Source organism: Lingula anatina, chromosome 1, assembly GCF_051362555.1.
Source record: "Lingula anatina isolate TDL-2025a chromosome 1, LinAna3.0, whole genome shotgun sequence".
Classification (NCBI taxonomy): Eukaryota; Metazoa; Brachiopoda; class Lingulata; order Lingulida; family Lingulidae; genus Lingula; species Lingula anatina.
In genome coordinates this window covers 8,966,407-8,990,696 of record NC_141767.1, presented here as the reverse complement: position 1 = coordinate 8,990,696, position 24,290 = coordinate 8,966,407, and the positions used below count along the sequence as shown (strand labels likewise).

Genomic DNA, 24,290 nt, shown 5'->3' with positions numbered 1-24,290 from the left:
CATGTTGGCTTTCTGAAACATGATGGATTTCACAACTGCTGTTACAGTATAACCAACATTTCACCACGGAGCTAGACATTTATTAATCCATCATCAATAATTACTTTAGCTCCAGGACATAAGTTTGTGCAATAGATCTGGTTCTCTGGGGTATATATTAATAAGCAGTTGAGATATGTGTCTGTATTCCAACTTTCCTAGGATGGAAGTTTAAAAAATAATGATTTCATGCATTATACCACTGAAATATTCACTGTTATTAAGGTTTTTGAAAAAAAAGTCTGAAGTCTTTTTTTATTGTTCCTTGTTCATTAATTAAATTTTTTCTTGCAAGCTGATGTGTCTGATGATGTGTGGTCCAAAGAGAAAAATTTGAACCTAAAACACATCATATAAATAGTTTAGCAGCAATCATAAGGAAATAATAAATCTTCACACCTTTATGGTCACCTTACACGTTAGCACTTGGAGAATTTATGCCATACACTTCAGTTTTAAACCAGGATTTATAAATGTAAACATCCAAGAGGTTACCACCCATGTCACTAGGAAGAGGTACGCTACAGAGAAAGCTTTCCTGAAAGGTAGGAAAGAGGGTGATATACCACAGGGAGTGATCCCACAGCTACCTACATGATGGAAAATGAAATAATTGTGGCATTCAACTGCAAGCATTCCAACTACTCATAAATATCAATTTGAGATTTTAACAAATATGTGCTTACTTCTGAGAGGGCCAGTGTGTATTTCATCTCCAACTCTGCCATACCTGTTATATCTAACATCAATTTTAGACCTGAGTTAAGTGGGACTAATGTTATCAGATAACTAGATAATGAAAACTGCAAGTTTAGAAGAGTTCCTTTTTAACTTGTAGAGACTATGAACTCTAATGCCAGGTTCCAAAACTGCCTGGTCCTACATCTAGGTTCACTATTCATATGATGGATTTCTACCATTTTGAACAGATTATCCAGCCTAGCAAGGGGAGCTTTATGAACTTATACCCATTCTACATGCATTTCCAGTGTTACAAATTGGCTTCTAAATGTAACCTTTTCAAACTACTTTTAAAAATGGTAATAACTTTCCTACAGTTTTTGGATTGAGTAACATTTACCTGCCAAGTTGAAAGCATTCTTAGAAAGGTCATAGTTTCTGAGAAATCCTACAGCTTCACACATCATCGCACTTAACATTTTCTGAGGAATTTGAGTTTGTTTTGCTCAACGCCATACTGTGAATATCCCTTCAAGCAGAAATTCACATCTAATGTAAAAAAGGTACACAAAAATAAAAAGCATGTCTTGAGAGTCAATTTACTTTACTGTTGCAGTTGATAATTGATTCTTCTTTTAGACTTCTCATTTTCACTCATCATCAAGAACATCACTTGCTTAACCACACAAACAATCATTCTGCCTGCTTACACTGTGCATGTGGTGCAAATTCCCCTCCAGATCCAGTAAGTTGGTAAACCATGTTTCCCTTCCACAAACTCCAAACACACTCAGTCCACAGCACTGGATGGCCAATCTTCCCCTAAAGACTGCACACGTCTGACTAATTTACAAATAAAGATCTTCCGTATCTTATCACGAAAGCCACTTAATAAAGACAACATTCAGTAACGCTTTAGATGTTTTCTCCAGAAGAAGATTATACCATCAAACAAATCAATCTGTGATGACTGGCCCTTACCATCATGGTGCTAGCAGCTCTCCAACCAAATAACTAACATGTGGTATTTTTATTCAATAAAGTTTTAAGTGGAGGCTAACCTAGTTACGGGTGAACCACTCTCACTTGGACGGAAAAACATTGCAGGAATGCATTAGTAATTTGCAAGCTAACAGGACGAACAAGCCCTCTGCAATCACCTTTCAATTTACAAAGCCAAATTCAATATGGAAGACATTTAAAGTCAGTTGAGCTCTGCCTTGCAGTTTTAATCTTGAATCATAGTTTGTGTGTTGTGTGAATGAACTACCATTTTAAACTTGCCCTCTGAAGGTCACAGGTACTGGTGTACGCTTTATCATGGAATCTCTGCAGGAGCAATTGGTATGTAAACATTGACAGTTCACTGGAAAGGTGAGTAAATCTAGACACAGATAACAGCATTTTCTTGTCCTTTTCGAAGCTATAATAAGATCATGCATGATACAAGAAAATAAAAATGCTTTTTAGTACTAAGATTCATTCGAAATTACTGTCTCTGTTGACAACAACCGTTGCAACATATGGAGTCTTCAGCAAGCTGTCAAGCAACTGAATCCAGGCAGACTGCGTCAGCATTTGTTACTGCCTAATTTTACATATATCTTCACAAGAGTGTAGAGAAGCAGATCGTATTTATTATTTATGTGTTATAATGGGTTTCTGTTTCCATTTGGTGACTGACTACTGGACACACTGACCACTGACCGTTATTCACTGAACCATATAAATCTACCTGACTTCTTTAACCTTGACTTTATCCATCCATGATCCTCACAAAGATCTACCTACAACAGATTTATCTCTCTACAAAGCAGGATTCAACATCTAAAGGAAAATAGATTGCACTGAAATTACAGAGCCAGAAAGTACTGCATGGGTGTTATGATCAAGAAAAAAAATCTTCCAGGAAGCAGGGGACTGAAAACTACATAAATGCTCCAAGTGCTTGTGTAGGCGTAGTCTATTTCAAAGGTAGATCTGTCTAGTCTGTCTCTTCTTGCATGCCTACATGTATTTAAACACCTGTGACTTCCATCTTGGCACTCTACCTGTCTGCTCTTATTTGTAACACAACTATTCATCTTTCTTCCTCACTTGAAGAAAAAGAAATTCAATTTGAAAACTGTATTTTGTATGAAAACTTCTTTTAAACATCAGGTATTAATTGCCATAGAAAAAAAACATCACCAATTGCAAAAATGACCATATAATGATAACTACAAGAAGCATGCCTGAGAAACTCTATTAATTCGGGAACATTAATCAAAAATCCATTTGGATACAACTCTGTGGTGGCATTTATTCCCTCAGAGATATTTTCATTATTCATGATTCTATAATTCTATCCTAATGAAAATATAAATTGATATAGTGCTGTGTGAGGAAGAAACCCACATTTTTTCCTTCAAGAATAATGTGCAGAAGATATATAACCCAGGTAGGCCATTTTTGCATCAGTCTCTTGATTCATTTTTTTTTCCATTTTGCTCCCACTAAGGGGTCCCTCTATGAACAATCTGGCATGAAACTGATAAAGTAGAATGCGTACTCCTTTTCCAGTTAAAGTTATAAAAAAGAAAGTCATCAATGTTATGAAGTTAAGGTGTTTTCTCCATAATGTTTAGGCAATGAGAAGCTATGGTAAGGCACAAGGCCATTTCATTGTTCATTTCTTACAGTTTTCCACTCCTATAGTCAGAAAACTTCATTACATTTTCATTCCAATGATTGTATCTCAAATTCTCAATGTTTCCCATTCCCTGGAAAATACCACATCTATAGAAAGTCAAAAAAACACTTATATTAATATCCCTGGTCAGAGTTTACATGGATATTTAAGCTCCTACCTCAAGCAAAATAGCTCTACAACACTGAACAAACATAAATGACAACTCTACACGTACAACCTGTAGGATAGATACTTCAACTTACCTGACAGCACAATTAACTGACAAATTTCACTTTGCATGCACGCACATTGACTTGCGTCGAGATCCTTCCTTACGTCTCTGTTAAACCACGCGTATTTAACAGCAGAGCTCCAGTGCAGAGTTCTCTGCCTATGGTATATGGTGCAGTCCACAAAGGTGTTTGAGGCATCCACCCAGCAAAAAGATTCACCTGTATTAGAAGCTATCTTTATCCCATCCCAGCTGCCACTCTGCACACTACCTATCAGCCACTCAGATTACAGCCAACCATGACAGATGGCGGACCATTTTTTCCATAAATATTGATTAATTATACATTAATCAAATCTCTTAGAAAGTATTAGTTTTGTAGGTAATTTGTTTCCAATTTTTTGACAACAGGCAAATCAGGTGTCTTTTTTTTTCTTACCTTGTGTTTTTTTTTTTTTTAATTTGGTACTTGGATAAAAAGTAAAACATTAAATGTTTTTGTCTGGGTAAAAGTAAAACACAAGACTTAAGCCAAACTAAGTTTTTCATTCTTAGCGAGCAAAACCTCTTTACTTACTTCAAATTTCTGTGTCGTCCTTTACTTCTCCAGCACTCAAAGCAACACTGTCTTTAAGGTGTGACTGTCAAATTGTCTCACTATCATGATACTTTTGACACTGGATGTGACTTAACCTGGATCTAGTTTATAAATAACTTGATTGTATTTGGTAACAGGCTCATAGATGACTACAAAATTACTGAATAACAAACCACTGGTCAGTAAAATTATTTATGATTCTTTGCAAGGCCACCCCTGTGTGAAATAAAGGAAGTGCAATAATATTCATGACCACTGACTGATGAAAAATGAAAGTGAATGTCACAAAGTGATCCTGATCGATCATTTTCCTGACATTACAGGTTTAACAAAATAAAAGAATATCAAAAGGATGGAAGTCTTTCTTACGTAAACATTTCCCTTTCTAAAAGGAGAAACAGGGCAAATTTAGTCCTATGATAGTCTTTTTATGTGTTTCCTTTCAATTTTCTACACCATTTCTGACAAATGCTCAACACCAAAAAGAGAAAAAACTGCATTGGTCTTTAAAAAAAGCATAAAAGAATTTTTCAAAAGGCGTTGCAGCAAAATAAACCCTCTTTCCCTTGTAGGGATACCATTATTCACCTGTAAAAGGGAACTGACCTGTCTGTCAGAGGTGAGTCTGGGTCACTTCTGTCTACTTATAGTCTATCATAATCTATCAAGTTACACTTTATGACCATGATGACTGGAGTGACCACACTCACCTGTCACCAGACACCCATACTACCAGCATGTAACAAGCACCTGCTAAATCACAACCCATAACTCCAACAACAAACTTCAAAGAAAAAAATCTTATCTTAAAGTTAATGCCAAATGAGAATTTGTCCACTTATGAATTAACACGCTTATCAAAAGTAAGTTGAGTTTTCAGTCAAGTAAGGCCCATCTGACTTGCTTGGTAAAACTTATCTCAACAAGCCAGCGCTGCTGATTGTGATTAGCTCAACATAGAAAGCCAATTTGGTAACACACAATCAACTGCCTGCAGCGACTTCATTCTTTTAATAAGATAAGTTTGCTGAAATTGTTCATATCAAGATAGGCCAACCTTACTTGACTAAAAACACGTCTTACTGCTGGTTAGCGTGTTACTTGATTGGCAGATGGAGATATACTCGTGAGGCACTGAATTTCAAACAATATTTGTTTACTTTGAAGTTTTTTTTTTTTTTTTTTTTTGTTAGAGTGTTGATCATATCAAGATATGACAACAGTATCTAGTACCAAGTCCAGAGCTGATAACTTTACCAACACACAATTATAAAATATTCATTTCAATGTTGATGAGTTCTTGTCAACTTATGCAAACATGTTAACCTACATTTACAATGACTGCCAACAGTACTTTTGTCAGAAATGCATATATACATATAACTAATTACTAAAATTGTGAATCTTGTGTTACAACTGTTTGCCAACTTGTCAATAAAAACCTAACATGTTTAGTCCAGTGCAAGATGTAATCCCTAATAACAAATATAGAACTAATTGTATCTGTCAACAAAACAAATCTTGAAGAGTAAACATATCCATTCTTAGCATACGTTCATGTAAGGTTCACAATCTTTATAGCTGCTGGTGTGTAGTACTTTTATGTATTTCTGATAACCCTGATAATCTACAAGCTATTAAAGTAGAACTGCATTTGTGTCCAATTAATGTGCCCAATATTCCTAATGCATATTCAGGTTCAAGAATGGTAATGAAATGGCCAAAACAGGCATAAACATAATTCACTGAAAAAAATACAATAAATGTGTAACCTACTCCTCTCTGCTGGTCTCTATGAAGGTGACTTTGCAAACTAAGTGGTCATAAAACACACCACAGCTGATAAAGCTAAAGGCTCCAATCTTTTCAAACCCACACATGCATTGTGTGTCAGGGGAATTAATAGTGTGCCTAAAGGGGATCTACAAGCTGATTTTAACTACATTATGTATTTTCAATGGAAGGAGGGCGTCAATACATAGGATAATGGCTGATACCTCCTGAACTGTTATCTACCTGTAACATTTAATCACAATATTTAGACAGTTGACTAAAGATAAAACAACATTTGTAGCATGCAGATTATACTCATGCAGTAGCCTACCGCAAAGGGTATAAAAATTTCATTAATAATTCAATTTACCTGTTGATGGCAGCAAAAGCTGTTCCTTCATCTCTACCTTAGAGGTTGAAGCTGGCTGTACAGGTTTTCTATATCTTGTTTGTTAAAGAAGAAGGCGTGACAGTGTGACCTATCTTTTTTATACAGGTAGAGCAATGAAAATTAGAATTTCAATGATGTGCTCCCTCTCCCCTCCCCCCTCTCCACTCAATCCCAAGATGCACGCCCCATTATCATGTAAAAGACACAGACACCCGACTGACTAAAGGCTAATCTAGAAGGCTTACATTACTGACTGTAAATACTGTTAGACCTGTTGTGCCTTTACTATTAAACAGGTGAATCATTCAGGTGACATAGAGACTTTAAATAAGGTATTAACAACAGTTGAGGCATTAAATCAACAGTAGTGGGGTTTTCTGCTACCACATTGGAAAAAATAAATGCTCACAGCGTGGGAAGGGTGGAATGGTCCTACAGAAGGAAAAACAATACCCTCCCATCACCTTCAATGGAATTCTCCCCAATTTGGACAATTTGTAAAAACATCTAGCAAAATTTCTCTATTTTCTTTTCTAAACAAAAAAGGTAAACCTGTCAAAAGGTGGAAAAATATCAACAGAGATATTCTTCAGAACTTCTTGCAATCTGAAATATTTTTCCTCTTCTTATTTTAATACACATACCTGTCTTTCTCATTAGATCTCAACTGAACACTTATTCAGCTATCACTGGCACAACCGCTGAGTAATACAAAGCTTGTTAGTCCACTCACACAGGTTAAAATACAGTTACAAATAAATAATATTACTCTGTTGCCTAGGGGTGATACCTTATATCTTCCCTGAAAAAATTACTGTACAAAAAATTCAAACATACCTGTGAGTCACACTATCCAAGTATATGGCAATTCTTACTAGTATACCAGTATAAACAGTGACAGTAAAATCCAGTGGTTGAAAATTTGTTTCTAGCTCCAAAGGCAAAGATTTAGTAGCAATGCCAACATAAGTTGTTTGAAAAACAAATGGCATATAGTGCTAACTGGATATTAGCCTGACTTGCTAGCTATTAAAAATCTCTACTACTCCGATTGAAAGCCACAACTACATCCTTTCTCAATTCTAATACATACTTCTGCATGTACTTGCATTAAACCATAGTGACATCTTACATGCTAATATATAAAATATATGACAATATCACCTGTCCTTATGGTGCCATTGTTTACATTCCTATCATGGCTACTCACCACAGGTAAGATAACACCCAAAAGATACCTAGACATTTAGGTCTACACGTTAATGACATTTATATCTTTATTGCTGTGGTGACACACTGTGTTACGCTGCATTCACACAAGAAAAAACATTCAGAATGAACCTGCTCCAGTATGTGTGAGTGTGTGTATTTGTGTGTGTGTGACAGTGTGTGTTAGCACATGTGATGACTTAAAATGAACACGATCAACAGTTGACGAAGTCAGAAAAACATGTATCAAAGTCATCTGACATCTTCACCATGTGATACAAGCTACTTTTCCCCTCAGCTTGTGACCACATCTGGTACAGAGCAAGTTTGCACAAAAACAGATTACTGTGAACATGTCTACATATAGTGGAGTGGCACTGCATTAAATTCTCAATGTCTTTTCTTGAGGGTCAAATTGCACATCAGTGAAGCATGTCCTTTCTGTGTCACATATGGCAGCATCACTTACCTTGGAGCTTAAAAAGATCTGTGTCATCTTTAAAAAATTCCCTTAAATGCAAAAGTCAATTGAGGGGGAGGGGTTCTCTTCCTTATTATACATACATCTTAGAAAGAAAACTTGTTACTAGTATTTTTTTTTTTTGTTAATTTTTGCAACTAGCTTTAGTTGTGTCATCACTTTTTAAAAGTGGACAGGAGCTATGTATCCACCTAGACAATATATCCCCCTCCACTCTGTATTTCCTAGACACTGTATCCTCCTAGACTCTGTATAATTTCCCTATATATACACTATTTTCCTTGAGTTCCAGATGTGTCCTTGATCAAAATATGAATCATTTTCATAACAGCTTTTAACTGTGACAACAGAATAATCACGGATAGGCTGCGTGCATTTGTTGGTGGTAGTGGTTATGGTGGTGGAGTTACCTGGGAATGTATTCTACAAAACATTCAAAACCACAGCACGTTTACTTCTTTAATCATCATGTTTCACAATTATCCTGACTGACGGCAAGAGTACCTCCCCATAACATTTATTAGAGCTAAGTGTCACTACTCTTCTGAGCTATCTGGTAAAACAGGTGCAAACTGCAGCACAACTGCAGCACAGAGACAAAATTAGCTACAAATTGTTCTCTTTCTATAACCATGATATATTCAGCAGTCATAGTTTGTGTTATGAGAAAACATACTGTACCAGCCTTGTAGCATAACTGCTGTGTTCTTCTCATAAATATTTGACTAAATAGTTCTTGCTTTCCATAACTGCTTGGCATATGTTCACTTCATTTATTCCATCAAATATATGTTACTGAAAGAATTACATATTCAGAGCACACTGGAATACCTGATAAGGCGACTTCCATACACTACAGTGGTACAACAACTCATTAACAGCATAAGTTTTCATTATTCATGAAAGATGTAAGCTACAATAAAATATCAATTTGGGTCTATACACTGGTGGTTTGCAATGATGTGTAGCTAGTAAAATCAATGTCTATGGGAAGCACTGCAGTGCACACAGTAAAGCCTCTTGGGCAGCTGAAGAGTTTTCTCTGAGTTACACCCCATAACCACACTGCATGTGCTCTGGCTCAAGTTTGTCAACTAATCTGTCAGTTTCATTATTTATTTATGACTTTAAACTTAAATTTTAACACTTGAATCAAATCTAATTAAAATGCTCTCTCTCTCTCTCTCTCTCTCTCTCTCTCTCTCTATATATATATATATATATATATATATATATATATATATATATATATATAAGAACCTTAATCATATTCCCATTTCAGGTGCACATTCATCCACTACACAAACAAGAGAACATTTAGGACTCCTATCAGATCAATCCAGTCAGGGATTAATTGCATAACACAGCACCTTGTAACACAATACCCTAACACTTGTTACATGTCAAATTTTGATTGGAAACCACTAATACTATTATTCCGATACTTTTCTATAGTTATCTCAGTCAAGGCTGATATCATTTGCTTTAACCTTTACACACCTGTCTGAAATATCCGTGCACTTTACCAGTATATAAATAATATATTTAGCAGTGTCTTCCTTCCTCCATCCAACAAACTGGATATTATTTGTCATATTTACACACTGTGCTTGCTAATGCCAGTATAATGTTAGAGGCTAAATGAGTAACATAAGATTGCATTCACCCATATAATCTGTGTAAAGCATATATCATAATGTCCATATTGTTGTGCATTATGGGACTATTAAACCTCAGTAATGCCATATAGCACATGTGCGTTGGTATTGTGTATGTTGCTGATCTGTTCCATTCATTTCAGATTTATTGATCCAGAATACACATCATGCTATATCTCAATAAAAGATCAAATAATCTGTAAGACTCAAGTAACCGAGCTCACAACTGTATCCATGTTTATGTGACTTATCTGAAAGCCCTCTGCTTAACAGGTAGTAAGATTTTATGACCATATGTTCTACTAATTGAATATTTACTGGTTTCTGATTGTTCCCCCAGGTAATGCTTAAGTGAATATATTGCTGAGCCCTGTCTATATTTTCTATGTGCTCTCTATACAGTTGTGACAATCTAAAAAATAGTCTGGTAAACAAATGACAAAATTAAACCTGTTTGCGATTAAATACTTTCAATATGTGAGCGTTCTCAATTTGTTTCCTCTACTGCAATTCTCAGGTATACCTTTACAAAAATCTGGGCACTATTTGGGTGCGATTTGAGATGTCTGCATACTTGAATAACCTTCACACACCCGCCATTCAAAAGACTGCCTTGCATCATAACTCACTGCAGCTTTTTTTACTGAATATTAGATTGCCTCATTAAACACACAGTTAGTTGTAAAAGGATCAAATTTCTCAGCAAACAACTGAGTCTAAGACTGGATAACTTGTAAATAAACAGGATCACAATATAAAGGTGGAGGATGGAGGTTTTCAGCCTCCTATGTGGTTGGCAATGTGGTACACACTAATAGCCTGTACATTTATTACTCAACAGTATAATGGGATCTACAATGAAGTCTAAATGTTTAGAAAATGACTAGTTAACTGATTTCACAGATTTTCATTGATTTCACAGAATAAATAACTGCACTAGAAATGATGTTTCCAATTCTAAACACTATCACTTCTACTTCATAAAACTTCTATACCAAGGTCACATATTCTATCTGATAACCAAGTGACCTTACAACAGCCTGGACTGTTATAAAGGAGCTACCTGACACATACATCGATCAATTCCAGTAAGATCAAATGTACGTTTTAAGTGTTTGGGAGTCAGTAACTGTAATACAAAACCTATAATTTTAACATAACAACAAAGTTCATTTTTTTACGTATTAGAATCTGGGCTTAAACTGAAATGCCACCTACCTGATACCACTGACATCAACAAAAACTGACAGATTTCGTCAATGAATTGATTCTGATAACAAAGGGAGCACTGTACCAAATGTATATTTCTTTAAGTTCTTTTAAAGACCTTGTGCAACTCAAAAAGGGCCAAATAAATTTATCCCAACAAGATGCTTTTAATTCATCATGATCTATTTCTTTTTGTTTTCCCACATTTTTGTTTTCAAAGACAAACAGCTTCTATATAACAACATTTAAATGGAAAAGAAAGAAAGAAATGGTGTTAACAGCTTGTTAACAAAAACAAACCATTATAAAGTACAAAAAATCTTTAAAATAAGAATTTTATCTGCAAAATTCTATTTAATGCTCATGTCAAAAGCAAATAAGGATTGGAGTTTGAAAAAAAAGTAATGACTTTAAAAACAATGTTACCAATTTGAAAAGTTACAATCTCATCTCAGAAACACCATTTCTAAAGCTTCCATATGTTAATTTCAAAATAATCACATTGTAAAAATACAGTGTCGTGAACATGCTTTCTTCACTGTCTTGCTGGGTTATAATACTTATAAAAATTTTCAAAATAAGGATTGGGATAATTCTAAAACTTCTTTTGACCAAATGATATTTAAAGTAAATAATGTTCCTTAAGTTCATTTCAAGGTTATAATAACAAACTTATTGAATTATGTTTGCAAATATGACCTACAGTGTATTACTACTAAGTGAAGGAAGAGGGGTATTTTTGTTTGGCACACGTAATTCAGAAGAAAAAAATCTTAATCCTTACTTACAAAAATATGGAAAAATGGTCTCAGAATACGTTAATAGTGACAAACATGAAAAATAGTCAGCTACTTTGAAGTATGGGATTAACACATAAATACGTAAACATGGCAGGGATTTATTAATTTTTTTCCAAATAAAATCAAATCAATTAATAGTTACAACAACTCTGGATTTACATGCTATATTTATCATGTCTACTTTTGCAACTCCGCTGAGAGGGTGAAAATATTTCATTGTTCAAATTACCATTTAACCATTATATAAGTAGTACCATCCTGTCAATGTTAAAACGGCTTATCAATATTATTGATCACCGAGTTCTCCGATAATTTTTTACTAAAAAGTCTCACTATGAAAGGGCGTATAAATTCCAGAAATACTTCTTCAACTCGCTCGCTTACTTGCAAGCTGCAAATGCCATTACTGACGGAAAACAGACGTCATTTACACAGAACGTCAAAGCGTAGTACAGGCAATACCGTCAAATAACTGCAGTTGCTTGGGACTCCAATTTGCGCAGAACTTCAGAAGCATATGAAAACACCAAAGAAAATACTTCTGTTAATGGTTAATTTGCTTACCCATACTACTGTGCGTTTTCTTCTTGGGTTGATCTTGTCACTCTCTTATTGTTGCAGTAAAGTTATGTTTGTCTAGCAGAGAAAACTGTAAATGGATTTGGGCGGCATCACGAAACCAAACACCTGGCAGCCATTTTCAGTCAGAATGAGGTCAACTAGAGGTCAACATGACGGCTTGATCGTAGACTCGTCTCTGTGCGGGAGGCATTAGGAAGTTAGGTAGAAAACAAACTATGATTTCCATAGGTACAGAACTTAAATATTTTCACTATGTGATGTTAATGTAACTCCATTATCAAACTGAAAATTTAGTTTGACTTAGTTCCAAACAGTAGGCCCAGAGCATTTATGATAGAAAACCAAATACCCCTTGTGGCGCAGTCCTATGTCCCAGGACAGCGACATCTGAAAAGTCGCAATGGAGGGGCTCAGAGATGTAATGGGAACCTTGTGGTTTAAAGTTGGCTGCTCCGTGGCAAGCGTTGTTTTAGGATACGTTATTGTGAAGAGGCTCACAAGAAGGTATATAGAAAATAGTGGGCTGGGCCTGGCAAAAATATGGCTTTAAAAAATACATCAGATAATGTAGATCTACATGTACGCCTGATTTCACAACTGCGACAGAACTTGCAGCTGCAATGCAGAGTCACGCTTGTGGTTGTGCAAGATGCGGCAAAATTCATGCTGTGTGGTTGAATGGCAAAAGTCAGTCTCTCCTATTTTACTGTTAGGACCGAGCTCAGGTTTAAAAGTTCCTAGTGTACTAATCATGACTTATAGTCGCAATGTGGGGCGTCATACACTGAATAGATGAAATTGTAGATGCGTAGAACTTGACACTGAAATTCCTTTACACATAGAAGCTTATATGTTTTCTAAGCAGGTTTGTTTAAGAGAAACTTGCTTCAACATTTATCTTATTTTACATGCCAATTTTGTCATTTATATTTTTGGTATATTGTGACATGAAATGGTAAATGTATTACATTCTTTGGATATCAAAAATATTGTGATAGGGGGTGGGTGGATGTGGATTAAAACCACTATTTCAGTTTCCTTACTACAAATTATTAACCTTTTTATTTCTATCTAAGATAAATTTCTTTTCTTTTCTCATTGTTAGGCAATTAACACTTTAATCATATTGCAATTTGTTTTCTTTGTCATTTTCTTTACATGATTTATCAAATTCAGTTGAACAATATTGGCTGGGTATGCCTCTTAATTAATATCAAGTATTATTTGTCTTTAACACTTATTGTTATAGAGAAAGATATATGATATGAGATGAAAATACAAAATTACAGGTGTACACATTACAAATAAAGCAACACTAGTTTAACGTAAGAAAACGGACCAACTCCATGAATTTGCATACATCATATTCTGTTGACTATTAATATATTCAAGGCCAAATACACTATGTTCGATAAAGTTTTCTATTGAGATTGGTTGTGCTTACACAATTTAGTGGATCACCAATGGACTAGTCTTATAAAGTTACCATTAACTGGATATCTGAGCTGCAGGTGACTTTGAGTAAGCACATCATAGAAACTATAGAACCGGTTTCATCAAGGTACATAACAGCACTCGGTTATATGGAGGTGAATCACTGTTGATTAAACTCTGTTGAGGCTTATTTAGAGAGTGCAGGCTTGGAAAAACATTTTTTTTTTTTTTTTGATTCATCAAATAATCTTGGTATATACCTTGATACTTTCAGGGAGTTTTGGGGACCGTCTAAGTATGGGAACCCTGTCTAAGATTACATAACCCATAAATGTTGGCTGTCTTCAGAGTAAACAGCTAGATAGCTCTGTACAGGTTGCCTTGATCAGAACTGCTCAGCTGTTGTAGGTAGAATCAGATTGTCGTTGTTGTTATTGCATATAAAATATGTATTATAGTATCCTAGATTTATCATAAATCTTCTGTGCTGAAGTCATGACCCCCAGTTGGCAGAAAATCATTGAAGAAAAGGGTAGTTTATGGTATTGCTACTAGAAACTGCATCTCACCTGATTTAAAAAATGCCCAAATGGCCCATAAGATTTTAACTTCCTTTTATTTTTCATCTTTTTAAGAAGCTTTGGCATACTTTCAAAGGTAAGTTACATACTGTTTGACATGGCATGAAATGACTACTTCTGAATTCTGCACATGCAGCCATTTACTTTTGCTCTTTGGCAGATCTAGGAAACTGTTTCTTTTTTTAACTAAGAAAGGGGGGGAGAGGGAATAGGCCCACATTTTGTTTTGATGGTCCTTTTGAGAGTGCTAGAAACATGATAGTAGCTAGATCTGCTATTTTATTGTGTGACCAGGATGACCATCTTGAACTTCATACATAAGAGAAATGCCATTATATCACTGAGTAACTTTGTTTGATCTGATTGGTTGATAAGTACTGAATATTGTCACTGAGTTATTGAACTAGGCTCACAGATGTTACTGCATATATAATAAAGGCTCTGATTTTTTTCATATTTTTGTCGTGTACACTTCAAAAATTTTAATATACAGACACTGGATGTATCTGATTTTAAGTTATAAGTCACCATTTTCCATCAATGTCATTTTACCCGTCAGATTATAAACTCTCATTTATTGTCACTTAAGTTTGTTTATGCTGACATTGGCACATACACTTTGATTGTGTCAGTATTTTAGTTCTAATTAAGGAGTCTCTCTGCATCCTTCACACCTGCACACTATGCTGAAATGCACTGTGCTTACCCTTTTACTCATGGATTTCAGTCCAGCATATAAACCCTGATGTAAAACTGTGATGATAAGCTGTTTTTGGTGAAAAACCCTTCTTCAGCACATACATTGAACAACTTGGTTGAATGTAAAATTTTGATATTTCAGAGAGAAGAAAATTGCCCCAAAAGACACAGTGATCCTGTATCAGATAGGGCGGGGTCCCAAAGCACCAAGTATTTCACCTTTTCCATTGAAACTGGAAACATATCTAAGGATGGCTAAAATTCCTTATGAGGTATGCAATAAATGATCTGATATAAGATTTTTGACATTGAAATTTTAAGTATAGATAGCGTAGTCATAGTGAGATCAAGTTTAAGATGACAATTGACAATCTGTTTTTTGATAAACTTACATTGTGCATGACTGCAAGACATCTGGAGACATTTTTCTATTAGCTTGGAAAGGATCAAGTTCTTAGTAAAAGGTACTCTCTTTTATGCCCCTGTTTCACAAAGACCACGAATCCCACGAATTGCCAGGAAATGACAAATTTCAGGATTCGTTGTTGAATCGTATTCAGTTCGTGATTGATCAAGAATTGCAAGAACTGACTACGTATATATACGAATCTGTTAAGAACTTCACGAACTGATTAGTCGACTGATTACGATTCAATCACGAATCCTGAAATTTGTCAATTCCTGGCGATTCGTGGGATTCGTGGTCTGTGTGAAATAGGGGCATTAGCAAAAGCCATTTTAAAAAATTCAGCATGTTGTTTATTGATTACTACTGTAGTACCAACTTTAATTTCAGAATGACCATACAGGCAAATTCTCATCCAAGGGGAAGACGCCATGGATGGAATACAATGGTGTGGTAGTGGCAGATTCTCAGTTCTGTATTGAGTACCTGAACAAGGAACGTGGTATAGATCTTAATGCCCACCTCACTGCTGAACAGAAGGCCATTGCCAGAGCCTTCCAGAAGATGACAGAGGAGAATCTCTATTGGTGAGAAATTTAAAGAAAAACAAAGTTTTAGTGATAATGTTTAAGTTGGATTAAAATCTCCAAAAGAAAAAAATGTTAGTGATTCTTTAAATTTTCTACAGGCCAGTAAGCAAGTTATTGATATTTTAGTATATATATATATATATATATATTCATTGAAAGTAATGATCTGACAACTATCCAATATTTCTTTCTTTTAATAAAGAAGCTTTTACTATAATGTTGATAACTATAATCATGATTTAAAGCCCATTGGAATTAAAGTGGGGTTGTCCAAGTTAGCAGTAAGTAGCACTGATGTCAAGTTACAGTTAAGTCTGTTGTTCCTCATTCCATGTTATTTTTTTCATAACTATGACTTATTGATAGGTTATGGTTATTTAAATAACTGGATATTTTTGCTGTTGATATTTATACTTATCACTGAAACATCTTTGTAGACTGCTCACTTACACATTTGATGATTGAAAGTTATTGCTTCTGCATTGCCCATAGCCAGATATTTTTTTTTATACCACAATGGAGTCTTAGTCATTTTTTGCATATTTTAATGAGTGTGATTAGACAAAGATTCACAATACAGGTTTGTGTAGCAATAATGTAAACGTTTTTATATTCTGTTCCATTGTTTCAAATATTGTTTTTAGCCTATCTTTTTATTTTCCTTCTTGGTAATCTTTTAACCGAACAGTCCAATGATAAAAGTTTTTGTCATTGGTTTGGTTTTACAGGACTATGTGCTATGTCACATTTGGAGATGATCTTACAGCTTTATACAGAGTGATACCATACAAAGGTCTAGTTCGGTGGTTACTGTCCAGATTGATACGAAGGAATATTCAACAAGAAATGTGGGGTCATGGCATTGGGAGGCACGCTAAGGATGACATACTTCACATTGGCTTTAATGACTTAAACTCTCTGTCTGATTTTTTAGGTATTAGGTTTGGTGTTTTTTTTTTTTTTTTTACAGTGTGGAGCATGCCATCCTTGATCCTATAATGCATTTATCCATTTGATATCTGTTACTAAAAGCACTTACTTTGCCCTAATACTAACTTCCAATCTGCATGTTATAAGTATTGATTTTCATTTAATTTTTTAAATAGTAATATAAGATGTTTTTGTATATATTTATACACACACACACTGCCTATATAGACTTATAGTAGAATATTGCTCACAGGCATAGAAATACACTGCTCTGTATCACAAAAGCAAATTAAATAGTAGAATATAGCTCACAAGCATAGAAATACACTGCTCTTTATCACAAAAAGCAAATTAAATTGATCATTAATCTATGGCCCCATTCAGAATGGATGATCCCAGTACTTACTCATCTGCCGACTAAATATGGTCGACCACAGTTCAAAAGTGATTCCTGGTGGTCTCCCCTCCTCCACACACGCCTTTGCTGCAGGGGCCTAGCAATTAAACTTTGGAGCAGAGATTTTATCTGTTTAAAGGCGCATGTGGAGTCGGGGAGACCATCAGGTATCAGCGGCATTGCTTTTGAACTGTGGTCTACCATATTTAGTCGGCAGATCAGTAGGTACTTGGATCCTTCTTTCTATTGCCCCTATTATTAATGTATCAAGATACCTCGTTTTTGTAGCTGTGTCATTTTAAAATAACTCCTCAAAACAAATAATATTTTCAGTCATTGCATGGTTATATAGATGTCAATAGATGTGACAGTCATCAGCTCTGGACTCTGCTTATTCATGTTATATCTACTGATTCATGATGACATTTCAAACCATAATTGTCCAACGTTGGAAATATGGCAGCTTTTTTAGACCACTGCTTCACAGGTCTAAGATAATTGTGTTACAGATGCCTACTGCAGAACCAATCTTGTGATTATGAAATGGGACTCCATGGCAGAGAAAAAGTGTTGTGCTATATGAACTGCAGGCAATGTCAGATAATTGATAAAGAAGTGTCTTTATTTGTAGCATTCATAAGAATATCCGAGATTTGGTTTTCAATTTGGAGCCCAAAATATTGAAGGATGAAAGTTGAGATCTTTAAAAAATTGATACATGCTCTAGGTAAAAAAAGGATTTAAAGCTATGATATGGTTTGCCCTCATATATGTGTTTTGATGTCTGTATAACATAGGCAAGTCTTTACAAAAGGTATGTGAACTGCTGTTGCATGAAAACAGATAGTCATACTTTGGAAACCATTTCATTAACTTCAATGTAAAAAAATGTATTCAAATGTGTTTCCCCAATATCATGTGCAATTCAGAGGTCTTGAAAACTCCTTCCAATCCATGTCATGCTTCATATTACAGACTTAAAGCTGGGAAAGAGAACTTGCTGTTGGAGGTATCTTATGAACTTACTAAAATAAATATGATTAGTAGCAGTATTGATATTGTGCATTTTCAGGGCCCTTGTTTGTCATCGTTGGTTATATGGGGAGACTGAGGTTCTGATGTATTTGATTCCTCAAGGAGGGTTATTTCTTCGTCTTATCCTTCCACTGGTCAGGCGCAGAATACTGTCTGCAATGAAAGGACATGGAATAGGGCGTCACAGTAGAGAAGATATTTATAAGATTGGAAAACAAGATTTTGAAGCTTTGTCTAAATATCTGAGTAAGGACTAAATTAGTTTACCAGGTCCCGTGTGCTTAGTTAGTGAGGTAATTGGTGCTTTTGATAGACTGTGAATTGTAAAAATATTTGTTTGAAATCTATTCATCATACCTCAATGAAAGGGACAGAATACAAGTTTTTTAACATTCAAATATTCACTTATATCAACTTACGTAATCTAGTCTTTCAAATTTTTAATTAAAATTTGCACAGGTCAACAGCATCAATACAAGACAGTCTAACATTTGGTTCTGCTTATGGTATAACACACCTCGCTTCTTTGAGAGCCAGCTTAGTTCTTCCAACAAGATACAAGCTGATGTAGAAATTTGTCTTTAAAATGTTTGTTTTTGGAGTATTTTAATTCAGAAGCAAGTTTGATAGCATAATGATCACTGTTTAAAAAAACATCTTTTATCCAAATTTATTTATTTGTTAATTTATTTATTTAATATTTTCAGCTGTTTCCTTTTATGCAGTGTTCTTAAGTGTTATGCAGGGAAAATCCTTTTGGGAGAAAAATCTGTTAAAGGTGTATAATGTCGGAGAAACTTCAGATGGTTCTTCTGCATATACTTCCAACCAAATTATACCAAATCAGGCTTATAGTTACATCAATTAGGCTTACATCTTGCATCTTGTGGTTCAGGTACTGGGGATGCTATATAGACTAACTTTCTTCATTCCTTCCCTATGTACTGCAGTGCTAGATGACCCTGCTTAATTTTAGGATTTGCCAATTCATGATCAGAAGAGAGAAATGTATTAATTTTATTTGATTTTTTACTTTTTATATAGTCAAATGATTTTTTAAAGAATTTTTACTCAACCATTTGTAAGATGACTTACAAATGAAAAATCTTTAAAGTCGGATTTAATTTTCATGTAACTTAAGCACAAAAAATATATTGTCATTTTAATTGCTGTTTTTGTGCAATTTTTAGAGATGTTTTAGATATTTTGTTTGTAGGTGTAGATTTAATTGTAGAGATGTATTGTTTTATTATCATTGATACTTATTGAGAATAATGCATGTTATGGTTTTAGCTTTTTTTTTTTTTTTTTTTTAGTTACTGATACATTTTGTCATTATCACATGGATGGTTTTAATAACAAGTCAATACTAAATTTATTGGATCTGATGTTTAACATCTCTTTACACTTTGTTTTAACAACTACTCAAGGAAGTAGCAAGCCTATGGCTAGACTTTTTGCACCCTATTAAAATTCTTCTATTTGATTTTTTATCCTTTTACTAGTTATAAATGCTGTTTTGTTCACATCAACCTAATTACTAATAAAATTTAGGCAATGCCCATAACTTAATGTATGAGGATGACCCACTGATAATTTCAGGTCAGAAGCCATTCCTGATGGGGGATGAGCCCTGTGAGACGGACTGCGCCATCTTTGGTATGCTGGCCCAAGTTGTCTGGCATATGCCAAATTCTCCACATGAGAAGTGGATCAAAGGTAGGTTCATTGGTCAGTGTGGCAGTGGTCACATAACACTATGAGACCATTCCCACAGATATTTAGATTGATCTATCCCCATGGGGAGTCTCACTAAAATTCTGTCAACTTGGCTGGCTTAAATGTCTGTTAGCCTAGTAAAGCTGTTAGGGGGTAATTATCTTTACCCTAGCTGATTTGGTAGGCGTGACAGACATTTAAGCCTCTTGAGCTGACAGCTTTAAGCGTGAACCCCCAGGGAGTTAGGTCGATCCAGATGGATTGATCTAAATCTGTGGGAATGCAGTTTATGAGGGACCATATCTAATATAGTCAAAGTGCATCTCACATGTTTGTCTACAACAAATGGTTTGTTAGACACCATTCTTTTTTGGAATCTGTTAATATCAAACAATCCACATTTGGATCTGATCTGTTGATATCACTCCAATCCACATCTGCGTGATTTGGATGTCAAGTTTGACTACTGTGTGGCAATATCTGTTCAAGACTGTTGCAGTCTTATGTGATGTCCCTTCTGTAAAGTTTTTAGACAAGCAAGGGGGAGGAGATGATGGTTGTTGACAGTTCCAAACTCTCCTGGATGGAATTACAGTATTCATTGCATTTTATCTCTTTAAATGAGTGAAATAAATGAAACAAAGTAACTGCATTTCACATTTATTTCACTGATTCATGAAACCAGATATACCAAACCAGTTTTCTGTTACCAATTAACCAGAAGTAATTTTCTTTTCAACTTTCAGAGGAATTTCCAAACCTCACTGAATATTGCTACAGAATGAAAGAACGCTTTTGGCCAGATTGGGATGAAAATATCACTGAACCTGAAAGAAAGAAGATGGAATAATAACAGTTGTACAATGTGCAAATAGTTAACCTGAATCCAAATGACGGAATAGGAATAGACTGAGAGGTGCCTATCACTAAACCCAAAACTGTACTGATGGGAAAGTACTATTGCACACCTAAAATATAAATCCACGTGGAAAGAGGAGTGATGTATTCATTGAATGAAGAAAAAACAACCATGTATTGTTGACATGGGATATGTGCAGGATTATCTCTTGAACCAAAATCAAAAGTGGAAATAGTGCCATGATGCCTGTGAATGTGCTACACAATGGAGTAAATTTCTAAAGAAAAAACTTTGTAATGCTTAGGTGGACAATTTGTTTTTGTGCTTTCTAGTTCTGTTCCCAGAATCACCAGTGAAGCAGCTTGAAAATGCATAAACTTATCAGCATCTTGATTTGTCTTCCATATTTTAATCTTTCGAAATAATAATTGAAGGTGTTATTAGGTTATACTGTAATCAGTTCATATTTACGTGGAAACATTCCTTATCTTGATATATATATATTTTATATTGAGTTGACATAGAGTTAATCAGAATTATATTTTTTCACCTAGTTTTGTAACTAAAAATTATATAAATTTTTAATTTTTACAAGGGAACCACCTGGTATTTTATGTTCAAATTTTTCCAGCACTTAAAAAAAAATCATTACTTTTCTTTTTGCATTTAATTTAGATCTAGATTAATATATTTTTGTGTCCATCCTGGAAGATCTACAGTTAATTGTTTTCTACATGTATTACTCTGTCATGTATCATTTTATTTTATATTTTAACACAAAGTGGTAAGATAAAATATGTTCCCATGTAAAATATTCACGTTAATTGGATTGTTTTTAAGATTCAGTTTTGAAAAGAAAATAATCTATGACATCCCATTTTTCTAGGGCTGAAGCTCAGAGTTATCTTTTTCTTTTACAGGAGAAATAATTTCTTAACTTGAAAACTGGAGCACTCAGATTTTCAATATATAATTATCAAAGGACTAAAGATACATATTAATACATTATTACATAGGAAATTGCTTTGTGATGAAGAGTGACAATAAATTCCTTATTGCTTCCCAAAGTTTCTTGAGTATTTTACTTATTTTGTTTTTACTCTTAATTCCCCTTTATCAAACAAATGAAGCAATGGGGAATATGACAATTACAGTAATACATGAGTTTGCTCTAAGTTCTATGGAAAATAAGATACATAACTGATACTAATAGTAACTGATACTCTGGAAGAGAATAAAGAGCAGGTTGATCTGATAAAACAACTTTAAAGCTGTTTTCAATTTGTCAATAGTGGTTACTAAGTAGCTACTAGTACAGAAAGGGTTTGTGGTTATGACTTGGATACAGAAAAATTTTGTTTTGAGATTGTTCCCCATGATGTTTGCAACGTTTTTAGCATTAAAGCTATATGAATGATGGTTTTATGAACAATCATTCGAGAAGACAAGGAAAGTGTTTATGGCGAAAGGTGGCTATAGATCAAAGGCAATCTGAAACCATCCTGGGAGGGTGTCTTTCATGCAGAATTCTGAATGAGTTTAAAATATTGATATTGGATGAAATGTTAATGGAACGGAACCAAAAGCAACTTTAATAGATAGATCATTCCATACCAATAACACTCTATGCTTTTTTCAGTGTTTTACGTTTGTTGTCACCATTTGAGGACTGGATTTATCGGGGGAGAGGTGGGGGCATAGGTGAATCCATCAAAAAGAACCATTTTGGGCACTACCCTTGAAAATGATCAGCATAGTCCAAAGAACATTTGTGGCAAGTTTCATGCTTTTTCCACATTCTGAGCAGTTTGGCCAATATATAGCACCAATCATCCAGACTACCTGCTCTCCTTGAATTTTGATGGTAAACAACTGCTTTTCATATAGTTAAGATAAAAGTATTATTCAAATAATGTGTTGCATCATTAAAAACCCATAGAAAAACGATGTAATTAAGCGTTCTCTCTTTTCTTATTTTACTTTTTGTCCGTGGGAGAGGGTATGTTAAATGTTAGTTTCAATTAATTGTATTTTTCTGGTATACTCAATACTGTTATCAAAAGCGGCACTGTTAAAGTATCGAAGGCAAAATTTGTCGCAAAACCTCAGAGAAGAATTGTCAATTATCTTTAATGTTTTGTCTTCTTATTGGGCTATTTGATTAAAAAAAAATGAAGTGTAGAAAAGCATTTTCCTTCGTTATTATGTTTGTAAAAAACTTAACGACGTTTTGAATAAGTTGGAAATTAAATGTGCGATCTGTAACCGACCCCCCCCCCCCTTCGATTTCTGAAAAAAATCACACCAATGTTCCCCCTTGAAATTAGAATATTGACTGGTTGATTCATAGTTCTAAGCCGTACCAAATGGCACCTTCATCGGCCCCGAACACCACGCCAAGGGGAGGGTCGGCTCCCCTTGACTCCCCCGCGGACCCCCTTCAAATAATCCTGATCCACCCCTGTAGACGCTAACTGAAGGTAAATTCAAGAGAGTTCGATAGACTTGGGTGAAAAGAAATGGCTTATGTTTCATAATAAAGATCCCCACAATTTTTTTTTATCTTAAAGGACCAACTGCCCCCCCCCCCCCCTCCGAACCGATATTTAGGGCCCTGAATCCTTTCCATTGCATGAAGTTATTTTGCGTCAATTATTCGTCCCCAATAATGTAATACATGTACCCTTGATGGTCGACAGACTTCTCTGAATACTTTTAAAGTAAAATGACATTGTATTCAACGACTGACGATCTAAAATGCTGAATTTACAATGATAAGACGTACCTCCTTGTATGTAAGTAGAAAACTGCATCTTCATAATTCGGGCCGAAATGACTTTTTTTCGCCGCGCGTTTTGAACAGAGGTCGCGAAACCAAAGTAAAATTGTGACCTGAATGAAAATTTGGGGCTGATAAATTGAATTAAAAAATAAGAAATAATTAAATTATAATGAAGAGGTTTAAAAATCCGAAGGTATTCGTTATTCCGACTTAAGTTATCGTAATATAACAGGACATTTTATGCTTAATATTCGATATTTTCGTGCCAAATCTATTTTTTTTCTCGAGAAATAAAAGCAATTTCTTTTTCTCACGATTCACTGCTCGACCCGTACCGTTCCTGCACTTGGATAAGACGGTTTATACGATTTTTAAAAAATAACTTATTTCTAAGTGAATCATGATTCCATCAGATCGGGTTGTCTTCCACGTATTTCGAAAAGAAATATGGATATCAGTCAGACCTTCTTACTGCCAACAGGCCCGTAGCCAGGGGGGGTTCGGGGGGTTCGAGAGAGCCGCCCCTTTTGCTGG

The 24,290-nt window shown here is 34.9% G+C and overlaps 2 protein-coding genes across 13 annotated transcripts in view; one reads left to right on the top strand and one right to left on the bottom strand.

The window, feature by feature from the left end:
* LOC106151864 (uncharacterized) overlaps positions 1 to 12,459 on the bottom strand; it is a 49,196-nt gene extending 36,737 nt beyond the window's left edge. For 2 of the 9 annotated variants that reach the window (XM_086996272.1, XM_086996309.1), the window contains exon 1: positions 12,307 to 12,459. In XM_086996272.1, the coding sequence (XP_086852398.1) occupies positions 12,307 to 12,310 (4 nt within the window). In that variant the 5' untranslated portion in view covers positions 12,311 to 12,459. Of the gene's footprint in view, positions 1 to 1,430; positions 1,601 to 4,200; positions 4,317 to 5,997; positions 6,020 to 6,364; positions 6,534 to 12,306 lie in introns of those variants that run through there. The other 7 variants (XM_086996327.1, XM_086996365.1, XM_086996260.1 and 4 more) reach the window with 6 other exon arrangements.
* Positions 12,460 to 12,505: 46 nt separating this feature from the next.
* Positions 12,506 to 22,921, top strand: LOC106179770 (failed axon connections homolog). Of its 4 annotated transcripts, none has more exons than XM_086996403.1 (6): positions 12,506 to 12,525; positions 15,181 to 15,310; positions 15,835 to 16,031; positions 18,434 to 18,642; positions 19,999 to 20,115; positions 20,862 to 22,921. In XM_086996403.1, exons 2-6 carry the CDS (start codon positions 15,290 to 15,292, stop codon positions 20,963 to 20,965), a joined length of 648 nt encoding a protein of 215 aa, XP_086852529.1. In that variant the 5' UTR covers positions 12,506 to 12,525; positions 15,181 to 15,289; the 3' UTR covers positions 20,966 to 22,921. The 4 variants fall into 4 exon arrangements, with proteins under 4 accessions (XP_086852529.1, XP_086852510.1, XP_086852515.1 ...); XM_086996384.1 differs by lacking the exon at positions 12,506 to 12,525 and adding an exon at positions 12,668 to 12,828; XM_086996389.1 differs by lacking the exons at positions 12,506 to 12,525; positions 18,434 to 18,642 and adding exons at positions 12,668 to 12,828; positions 16,763 to 16,968.
* The last annotated feature ends 1,369 nt before the right edge of the window (positions 22,922 to 24,290 follow it).

What these genes read in the sequence shown, in the direction of transcription:
- LOC106179770 (XM_086996384.1), top strand. Translation starts at nt 12,725, where the DNA reads ATGGAGGGGCTCAGAGATGTAATGGGAACCTTGTGGTTTAAAGTTGGC. An exon ending in ACAGAGGAGAATCTCTATTG is followed by an intron (nt 16,032 to 18,433) that starts GTGAGAAATTTA and finishes GTGCATTTTCAG; the next exon opens with GGCCCTTGTTTGTCATCGTT. An exon ending in ACATGAGAAGTGGATCAAAG is followed by an intron (nt 20,116 to 20,861) that starts GTAGGTTCATTG and finishes TTCAACTTTCAG; the next exon opens with AGGAATTTCCAAACCTCACT.